The following is an 11,232-nucleotide window of genomic DNA, read 5'->3' on the forward strand; positions in this document are numbered from 1 at the left end:
TCTGGGAAAACTCATTATCCCAAAGAAATGATGTACAAATTAACTTTTGGCCCACAATCTCTTCACAAAATAGGGTTGGCCTGGCCTAGTCCTGGAGCTCTGCTACTCTTAAAAACTGCAAGTTTGTTAGGAAGAAGAAAGGCTTTCTGAGTGGAGAAGGCAGGCTCTCTCTCTTGTGGGGTTCACGAGCCCCCAGTTCTCTGCATAAAAGCAGGAAGTCCTGCTATGTTGCCCAGCTTCTCCCAGGTGTTCTGGATTGGAAAATGAAAGACAAAGGCGTTAGAAATTTCTTCCCGTTTTGATGTTACAGGTGGTCATGCAAACTCAGCCGCTTTCTGAAGCAGACAGGTGATGTAGCGAGTGAAACTGCAGGACTGTGGCTCAGTCCCCAGCTCTGGCCATCTGCTGGCGTCTGGGATGGCCAGCCCAGGGCGGCCAGCTCTTCTGAGAAGCCAGCAATCCAGAGTTTTATATGGAACTTCTCCATTTTTAAATGTTGGCAACTCACCCCAAATTTTTTTCTTCTAATGTGACCAAACAAAATATGTCACTAACCTAGTGGTTTATGACCTCTGCGTTCCAGATTCTTTTCTGGGTAGGACGCGGCTTGTACCATGCCTCCTTTCCTCTCTCTTTCTCCCTCTCCCACTCCCTTCTCAACCCCACCAACCTCCCACAGGCAGTATAATGTCCAACTCCTTCAAGAACAGCCTTCAGCTTCATTTTCTATCAGAGCCCTTGGCTGCCAATGTCTGATTCTGACAAATGGAAGCAGCACTTTATAAACTTCATCCTGTCTTCCCCCAGCCTTTATAGGTGGGCTTGTCCTTTCCTTTGAGTCCTTCTGCTGTGTCCTCCCTTGATCATTTGGTTGCTAGTTAATTCTGGATTTCCCACTAACTTGCTTAAGCCATCTGACCTCCCCATTCTTCAGGGCCAATGATGTTGATATTGATGGTGGTCTGAGAATTACGGACTCTCAACCTGCGTCCTGGCCAAGTTCCTGGGAAGTGGCAAGGCCTCCCAAGGGGATCGGCTAAAGGGGCAGCTGGGGAGGCTGGGTTCTTAGCAAGGGGTCCCCAGAATGTGTGAGGCTTCTGTGTACAAATGGATGTCTAGAGTCAGGGGTGCCTCCTGCCTTTGGGGGACCATCAATATCCTAAACAACAAACTGAAGGTCAGAGGCCTTTCACCCATTTAGAGGCACAAAATAAGACCCCTGATTCACTATGTGATCCTGGTTAGAAGTTGGAGGATGAATAATAACCAAAACTGAAATTATTGCTAGCCAAGCAGGAAAGGGCTTGGTGTTGGATTTCATGTGATTTTAAAAATATTTTTAATGGCATTTCTTGTACACCTGAGTTTGTGGCTGCAAATTTATGCTTACTTATAATCATAGCTATGATAACAGTAGATATCATAGGCTCTCAACCAATGTTCTCAATCAAAAATCCAGTTCTTCAAGGCCTCTTTCCAAATCTCTCCTTGCCAAGCTCTCCTTTTCCAGGTGCAATCTTTTCACATGGTAGCTATTTGTGGGCAGCACTGAGGCCTGAATCTTCTGGTCACCATGATCTGGATACCTCAAGACAAATCGGCCAGACCCCTCTGAGATCTGAAGCTTAGATCCTTTAGGAGGGGAAGAAAGCCTGGCTACCTGACGGCTGCCGCAGAGGGAGGGGAGGAATGGCCTGGCCTCAGGAACTGTGCGCGTCACTTGTACCACTCCCTGGTGATGGAGCTGTCACGCTGGGGAACAGGATTAGCTCAATCCAGTCCACGTAATAACAAGGTACTGACCATAGAGTAAATGAAAATGGAAGTATGGGGAGAAGTCACATAGGGAAATGACCCCAAAGGGTCATGGAAGATGAATGAAATGGGTGCCAGTCCATGCACATTGTACAAGCCCTGGTCCAGCTGGACATGCTGCCATCCACAGGGACCTCTGTGAACAAAAGGGTGAAACTGGACAAGCCAGTGCACTTTAGCCTCTTTGCCACTCTCGCTTTTTCCTTCTTACTGTTTTCTAAAGACAATTTCTCTATTAGAAAAAAGGTTTTCATTCTGGTCTTTTCAAAACGCACACGCACAGCCTTGTAATCCATAGCGACATTTGGCAGAGCACATTTAGTCAGGGAGTGAGGGGAGGTGAAGTGAGGAGGGGGTAAGAAATAGAGTGCAGTACACAGAACTGGGAGCTCTTGCCTGGGGTCCACCCCTAAGCAGGTGGGCAGCTTTGGGCGAATCGCTTCACCTCTCTGAGTCTTTCTTCAACTGTAAAATGAAGGTTTCAAACCCCCTGATCTCTAAGACTCCTTCTTCCCGTTAATGCTTTAGGGGTCAGGAGCAGGTAAGGACTGGACACACCAAGAGATACAAGAACACTTAAAGAGAATAATAGGAACAACAGGTCAAATTTGCCAGGAGTTCTCAAACTTCTACCAGAATCTACTTCTATATCTACTCCAAGAAAGAAACAGAAAGGAAGACATAATACCCTTAATACCAAATTGTCAGTTTTAGCCAGAATTATTTCCTCCCACCTTATTACCTCCCTTTTGGCCACCATTAACGTAGAAAAAAAGGGAAATTAGCAGATGCAAAAAGCCAGCTCCATTAGCTGTAGGTCCCTGACCTATAACTCTGAGGTCTACCTTTATTTTGCATAAACTGTGGGACTATGTCTTAAGAGGTTTCCCAGAGTCATAAACCTCCCTCTTCCAAGGTTAGAGTTACCAGGCTTGTAACTCTCTTAGCACTTTTGTCCAGAAAGAATAGAGAAAGGGTTAACTCCTGCTGCTCCTACTCAAATGGATGGCAAGCCCAGCCTGGCCTGGCAGGCTGGAGCACGTGAGCACCGCCACGTCCCAGGACCCTGGCCGCCATCCGTCCCCCTGGCCTACCCCACAGACCCGCCTGCCCTCTTACCCTCCCTGGAATCTGACATTTGGGAGCTGCTGCACCACCTGACTCCTCTGACACCAACTCTCTAAACTGACCACCTGCGCCTGCAGCCAGTATAACATACCCCTTTTTGCTTTACCGGTGAAGCCGGCTCAGTGTTCATAAAAGGATGCAAAGGACATTTTTTCTCCTTTCAAGTAACACAAAGATGTTAAAAATGATGTCCTTTGGGAAACTGCCCTGAATCTGTTTTCTGACCAAAGGAGATCCTAATAATTAGAAGGAAATTTCAGACTGATGAGAAAGGAGAACTGGAGTCTCAGGATCTTAGGAAACATTTTGTTCAAACCTCTTACTTTAAATATGAGAAAATGAGGCCCAGAGAGGTGAAGTGCTCACCCAAGATCATACGGCTGGTTAGTGTCAGAGCCGTTACTTTAATCCAGATCTCATTACTCCCTGACCTGTGCTCTCCTGCAGGAAAGATACCTGGGGTAGACAGAAAACTGTGGTGCTGTGGACTACATCTAGTCTAGACAATAGACACTGGCTGAGTAAGACACAATATTAGACAAGGGACGATGGACAGTAAGAGTAGACCATGAGATTTACAAACAAAGTAAAGAAAATTTGCAACATAGATTTGCACACAAAGCTGATGAGCCCAATACCAAGAGCACCTGTGGGCAAACATACTGCAATTAACATTCTTGGGTACTGTTATGCATCGAATTATGTCCCCCCAGAACATAACATGAAGTCTTAACCCCCAGAGTCTATAAATGTGACCTTATTTGGAAGTAGAACCTTCACAGATATAATCAAGTTGAGATGAAGTCATACTGAAACAGTGTGGGCCCTAATCCAGTGACTGGTGCCCTTATAAGAAGAGAGAAATGTGGATATGGATAGGCGAGAAAGCTATGTGAAGATGCTGGTAGAAACTGGAGTGATGCACCTACAGGCCCAGGAATGCCACCTGAAGCTAGAAGAGGCAAGGAAAGAGCCTTTCCTAGTGCCTGCAGAGAGCATGGCCCTGCAAGACCTCGATTTCAGACTTTTAGCCTTCAGAATTGCAAGAGAATGAATTTCAGTTTGTGATGCTTATTACAACCACTTTAGGATACTCATACAGTCTGGGGAACTCATCGCACTCGGTTAGGCTGAGGTGAGAAAACTGAACTCGTGCAAACGCATGCAACCAGGCAAGTTCTGTGGGCAGGGCCCATAATAAAGCTATCCTGCTCAGTTTGTTTCTTCATCTATGACACTCTATTCACAAACTTTCAGGACTGACTGCCTTGCTCAGAGATAGGATGAGAGGGTGGGAGGAAAATGAGCACTGGAGTGAGACAAACTTTGATTTGAATCCTGTCTGCTGCTTCCTTAGGTTATAAAGTATAGGGTAGACAACATATCCTCATTTGGAGAATACCACCTCCCACTGAGGGTTACTGGGAGAACTACCCTGCTCACCTGTACCTGCTTTGTCAGGGTTAGTGTCTTTGCCTCTGCTTTATTTAGTGTTTGAACTAAATTGTAAGCCATCTGGGTGTTGGGGATGAGAAAAGAACTATCATTTTAAACACGTCCCCTGTGGAGAAAGGGGCCATAAGGGTATTAATGCTGGTTCTGGGGGCACAGCTGAAAAAATACTTTGTGAAGTATTCAAGGCCACACAGACCAATCCTCTCATTGTAGAGATGAGAGCACAGGTCACTTTGTATATTTTCCACACTCACCACAGACTCCGTTGGGCACCTGAGAGACCTCCAAGTGCATGTTTGTAGATGAATGAAATGACCTGGGGGGTCCTCATGAAGAAATAGACTTAATCTCACTTTGGTGGGAACAATAGTCACTATTTGGCACCATTTGGCAGACTTCATCCACCTCACCTACTCTGCTCAGACTGGGGCTAGCTGTCCCATTTCTGGCTGAGTGTCTCTCTAAGAAGAGTTTGCTGGCCTGCCTTCCTTTGAGACCTTCAGGAAGTTCAGTATCAGAACTTCAATGAAAGTTAACTCAAAATAGGTGCTAAGGATTCAGAAAGTATTTTTTCAGCTGTATAACTGATTCTACATCCTAAGACCAAAAGAAGAGTCAATTTTAAAAAAGGACATTAACCCAATGTCGACCCTAACGTAGACAGCAAATATAGTTCCAGTTATGTAGAGGAAAGATGTAAGAAAACAAAATAAACAGTAGCTATGCCCAAAAGAAATGCAATACCCACCACTTCCACCAAGCAACTGCCTTTCTTACTGCCTCCGCTTTATTGCTCCTCCTGACACTTACTATGGGGGACATGTTGTATTTCCTTGTTCACTCAGGGCCTGTCTCCACTGACTTTCTAGCATGTTCCATGAGGGCTCAGACCTGGTCTCTCCTATTCACTGAAGTATCCCCAGGGTATCCCTGGAACAGTTCCTGTTATATAATTGGCTCACAATACATATTTGTTGAATAAATGAGTGAATGAATAAGCAGATAAGTTTGGGCAGGGGGAGGAGCAGCCGCATGCTGTGGATGAGGAACAGTAAGGGGCTCCTTTGGCCTATAAAAGTTGCCCCTATGTCTGCTAGCCATCAAGAACCTGTGTCTCACTTCTCTGCTCTGATTCCATCATCTCCAAGCAATCTTTCATATAAATCTTCCCATAATCATTTTCCTACAGATGAGAACATAGGGATCACGATTTTGGTTCACTTGATATGACATTTTTTATTGTAAGTTAATAGGTTGGTATTTTATTTTTTAAAAACTGGTTCACATCTAAAAGAATTCTGGGGAACAGAATCTCAACCAGGATAGAAACCTGTGGTAAAAAGAGCAAAGAATGGCGCACATGGGGACTTGGGGTCTGGGTCTCACTCCTCCATTCACTCAGCTGTGTGGCCTTAAAAAATAAGCCCTCTTCTCTGGGCTTCAGCTTCCCCAGAGAGCCAATGAACTTGAAACCTTCTGAGTCCCTTCCATCTTTCAAAGTCAGGGTTCTAGAAAGATTGATAGGTAGGCTCTTCTATGTATTCCGACTTCCTAAGAGAGGAGGAGTTCATTGGTGTCTGTCTCCCTGTCTTCTGGCCCTAGAGTGTGGGTCACTTGATCATCACCATGAAAAGACAGATGGTGTCCTCAATAGAAATTGAAAATGCCAGCGGAGACACTCTCCAGGGAAAAAGCAGCTCTTTTCACATTTATGGTTGTACAGGCGTGTGGGTGTGGGGAGGTGGAAGGAGGTACCAGAGGGAAGGACAGGCCAGGCAGAGAGCACCCAATGTCTAGGTGACGGGACAGCAGGTGCAGAGAGCGTGGGTTTGGAGAGGCATTCGTTTTCCCATTAGGGGCTGGCAGACACTTGAACTTGACAAATAAGAACGTGCCCAGGAACTTTTAGTAGATAAATGACACTATTTCTGTTATGAGTCACGTCACTGTGGGGGAGGTCAAGAGCTGAGCAAGACCTATGGATTTGTCTCCCTTAGAGGCTCTAGTTACCCACTCGCCCAGGCTGCCCCAAGCCTGCTCTCACTAGAACCTTTCCAGTCTTCATTATTCAGCCCTCCTGGAGATCTTGCCTGTTTGTGATACAGTTTGTTAGGTTATCTCTCAAATTTACACCTTCAGGTCAGACTTTTCACCTGAGTGCTAGTCTTATACAACCGCCTACCTACAGATCAGTACCACGTAGATATCATTAATTTAAATGTATTATGTCAAAAGCAAACTTAGCATGACCCCCTCCCAATTCACACAGTTTCTATCACTGACATCACTAATCCCATGCTGAGTCTTAAATTTGAAGTTATTTTTTCACTCCTTACAATCCTTTATAATAATCATCCACAACCTCCATAAACAACAATAATAAGCTCACCAAACTACCCACTGCTCAATAAATGTTCACTGTTCTATTGTTTGTATTATGAGCTGAAATGCTCTGCTCAATCACCCACGACCGCTGAGGCTTCTCACAGAGGCTTTGTGCTCATCTCCACGCTCTCAACGCCACCTTAGCCCACATTCCCATCCCCTCATGCCTAAACTCCCAGGGTATCTTTCTTACTGGTCTCCCAATCTCTCCTTTTTCCATGCTTCGATCCATCTCAAATGAATTCACAGATTAATCTTTTTGAACCACTTTCATCAGGTCATAGTTTGCCCATAAACATACAAGGGTTCTTGTTTACCAGTCAGAGTGTTTACAAACTCCCCATCCGGCATTTAAGAGCTAAGATCACCTATTCCCTCCTCTGGAGGCCAAGCTACCCAAGATCTGTATTTGTCTGTATGACTCCCATTTGTTTGAGCACCTATGTACTGGCCACTCTCTGTCACCCACCATTCCCCAGACTTTTCAATTAAGCTCAGCTTATGTGGTGCTCCCCTGAGCCACCACAGTGTTATCTGCCCTTTGGACTTTGCTCACATTCTTGCCCTGACAGGCATTTCTGCCAATCCAGATCTCATATCTCTTCCAAGACGCACCTTCTCCTGAAGATTTCCCATGTGAATGAATCCCAGATCACGACAACCTTTCCCTTTCTCTGAATTTCCTCAGCATTCTCACACAAGGTATCTATGGATAAGCACTGTCCTCTTATTATTACACATGCATTTACTGGTCTCTCAATTGAAACACAAGCTCCAGAAAGGCAGAGGCCAAATCTTCTATAATTTTACACACATCTGGAATGGCTAAGGGGGGATGCAAAGCCAGTAAAGACCCTGACTTTGCACAGAGCTCATGCACAAGGCCTACCTGGCACAGCAAGAGCAGCAAAGGCAAAAAAATGTGCACTGAAGACTTAATTCTAGCTCTGAGCACAAGGCTACAGGATCGGCCATGTTTTGAAAACTCTTTATTAAATGCTGAATTAAATTTTTAAAAATAATTTAAGTCTGTCACACACCATGTATCCTCTAGCATAAAAATCTCTCCTGAAATACAATGGCTGGTAAAACCTACCGGGTCTCAATCACTAATGAGATCTGAAATTCTTGGTTCTTCTTGGCCTGAATGCTAGGTCCAGTGGAGACAAGATGCCCCCACCTTGCTGTCTGTACCAGAAGCTGCCCCCACACCTAGCAACCACCTACAAGTTGGCACCAGTTCATGCCCCTGAACCAAAAGTTGTCTGACTCCGATACAAGCCAGATATTTGTAGGTAAACCTGTAAGGCCAGCTCCCCTCCTCTCCTCTGTCCAGTTGCACAATGCCTTGCCTAAGCCCAGAACCCAGGCAGGTGGTGTGCAGAAAGCAGAGAAGACACCCCTTCCCCAGGAGCTCTAAGAAGTGCAGAGAGGGAAATGGACTTACCCTCACGTAGTAGTTCATGCCCGGTCCCAGCAGGTGCTGCAGCAAGTGCCTGTCCTGCCTGCTCCCTGGCGTTGGCTCCCCAGGGCCAGGAAGGGGGCAGGTATCGGGACTTAAGGCAGTAGCCCTGTGGCCCACCAGGTCTGGCTGCAGCGGAGGTGCAGACACGGCCCTGTTTAGACAGGTTTCAGGGGATGCTGGGCTGCTGGGAGCCGGGTCCTGGCTTTCCTGAAGCTTCAGCCGGGGCACCTCTTTGGTACCCAAACAAAAGTTTTTCAGACTCAGCAAGGTGGCTGGGTTGGCCAACTTCATGCTCGCCAAGCGAGGTATCAAGGTGCACAACGGGGTGGGGCTCTCCTGGGACGCCGAGGTCGCATCTTCAGCCGGCAGGTGAGGTGCCAGGGCGGGGTAGGGAGGCTGCGGCGAGCCCTTGCTGCCAACCGAGCCTCCGGGGCTGCCTTCCTCCAAGGATGTGATGGACTCGTTCCGAAAGCGGCTGTACTTGGCCCTGTGCAGCATCCCGGGGTGCCCGAAGAGTCCTACATACAGCACGAGTCCGGCCAGGCTGTCCTGACTGCGTTCGCGCATAGCCTTGGCAGCGCCCAGACAGGATACTGTTGCATTAAATCGCCTCGGTCGTCTGCTAGATAAACGGAACGCAAAGCAAGTGCACCTCGCGGCAGCCACCTCTCCAACTCTGTTCTCGCCCTCGCCCGCCTCGGCTCCCGGGCCCAGGGGGAAAATGCCTCCCCGGCTGATTTCAGTCCCTCCCAGGCCCAGGCGGCCGCACCCGGTGTTCTCGCCTTGGATCCCTTGCTGGGAAAACCCGGACTCCGGCTTGGGCAGCGCGGACCGCTCACCGCCAACTGTGCACAGAACCGGGCCGAGTACCAGATAGCCAGCCGCGCCGCAGCGCCGGCGGTGCAGGAGCCTCGTCGGAATATTTAGCGCCCCCACCCCCCACCCTCCCCTTCAGCACACAGGAACTTTCAAACCTGCTCCCTCTGGCTCCCACAGGGCGGGGCAAGGACCGGCCTATTAACCCTTTATTTGTTCCAACGATTGCTCATTTAAAGGAGGGAAAAAGAAAATGTGTGTTAAGAACCAAAGGCCCTTCGGCGTTGATTCTGAAGGCTGCCCTCTCTCGGAAGATCTTGCTTATCTTGCATCCCGGCTGGGCCACAAGCCAGGGGTACTAGTGCCTGTCACTGCTTCGCATTATTTCATGGACTTGCGATCCTTCCGGGTCGCTCAGATCCCCTCCCAGTCCGCCCAAGCTCGCTCAGAGCTTCCCCCACTCTGGACTCATCTCAGAGCCTTTCAAGGGCCCACCCACAGCAGAAGGCTGAGCAGGATGACACACAGAGTGTTGAAATTTTTATGAATGAACTTTACTGAATGAATTTCTGTCTGTGTGTGCAAGCTAATAAATCTGTGAATGAAGCTGAGAATAGCTGTAATTGACTGATGGTCTCAGGGGTGCTTGGTTTTTATCCAATCAGGCAGCAGCTTGATGACTCATGCACCATAAATATACTAAACTAGTAGCCAGAAGAAATAAAGCTGGAGGGAGAGAAGGAAGAGATTTTACTTGGTGACATCTGATGAAGGGGTTAAAGGGAAAGGCAACCTTTACTATAAATCATCAGTAAGCCGGGAAGCAGCAGGTTAAAAGGTCTATCTCCGTTTTGTTGAGATGGCGGAGAAAGCCAAGCAGAAGAGCTAAAAATTAGACCCATTGTTCCAGGGATATTAGGACATATGGTAAAGAGCTCCCTTGGGAATCTGTGATGCATTTTTCTTCAAAACATACTTCTTTTTGTATTGATTGCCGGTTCCATCTCCCATCTGGTGCAACTTCCTGTACCTATCAAATGCATTCTGAAGACATGATGACAACTGCAAGCAGCTCAGCACACAGGAAGCCAGGAAGGGAGCCGGGAAAGGGAAATGCAGGTTCTTTTAGGCATGGGGAGGAGAAAGCTGCTGAAACGCTGGAGGGATGTGGAAATCACATATCAGGAGACACAAGTAAACCTCTGCTAAAAGTTACATCTCTCAGTGGGCCAAAGCCTTGCATCTGAGCTTGTTTACTGATTCAAAAATGAGAACAAACCGGCCATCACAGGACTCAGGGATGCGGCCACTGTCTCATCAGCCACAAGGCTGCGTTAGGCATGTGTTGTGCGCATGACTTCAGTGGTCTGAGCCCCCTTGAGATCCAGTGACAGGTTCTGAATTAAATGGTTGCTTGTGACTAGCCAAAGAGGCATCCTCACGGGTTTGCTGCTCCCCTAGAGAAATACGAAACTTCTTCATGTCCTCTCGGCCTTTTTGTATCTTTCTAAACCTTCCCTCAATCCTTGCTGACCTCCCTGGGGCTGGGGAGACAGGCTCTGGGCAAGAATATGAAGTAACATTCCTCTTTTTCTTTCTCCCCCTCCCAGAGGTTGCATCCTTACTGTCACAGACCCCATGCTATGCACTGGGAGAAAATTCTCTCTCTGTGCCTGGATGCCCTGATCTACTAGGATCAGCTATCTCATGGGATGTTATGAGGGTTCATGAGATTCTCCCAACCTCTGTGAGCACTTGGCACATGCTCCGTACAGTGCCTGCCTTACTAAGTACATGCCAGGTAGGGAACAGAAAGGCCATCTGAACGAGGGCCACCTGCCCCTGAAGCCGATACTCATCCCCTACCATGGAGAGTCCATACCATTCTAGGCAATTAAAAAGAAAAACTGACACAAAGTAGGAGAAGCCAAGAAAGCCAACACTGTCCAAAGAAACAATTTCCATATGATCATGTGGGTCTGGAGCCCACCTGGCTGATGAAACAACAGGAGCCCACCTGGCTGATGTGGACCCTCGCTGAGGTCTTCGTGGCTGGAGGACAGTATGCCTGCGGTCGCCAGTTCACCCAGGGGGCTGCCCTTGCCAGACCGGGGCCTGGACCTCCATCAGCCATTTGGACCATGAGGAGAAGAGATATACTTCAAGGA

At 47.6% G+C, this 11,232-nt stretch overlaps 1 protein-coding gene across 1 annotated transcript in view; it reads right to left on the reverse strand.

Annotated features, from left to right (window-relative positions):
* Positions 1-9,135, reverse strand: part of SHC4 (SHC adaptor protein 4) — a 121,411-nt gene extending 112,276 nt beyond the window's left edge. Inside the window, exon 1 of the mRNA XM_036924518.2 lies at positions 8,231-9,135. Coding sequence (XP_036780413.2) covers positions 8,231-8,815 — 585 coding nt within the window. The 5' untranslated portion in view covers positions 8,816-9,135. The remainder of the gene's footprint in view (positions 1-8,230) is intronic.
* Between the last annotated feature and the right edge of the window lie 2,097 nt (positions 9,136-11,232).

This window comes from Manis pentadactyla, chromosome 11 (genome assembly GCF_030020395.1).
Source record: "Manis pentadactyla isolate mManPen7 chromosome 11, mManPen7.hap1, whole genome shotgun sequence".
NCBI lineage: Eukaryota > Metazoa > Chordata > Mammalia > Pholidota > Manidae > Manis > Manis pentadactyla.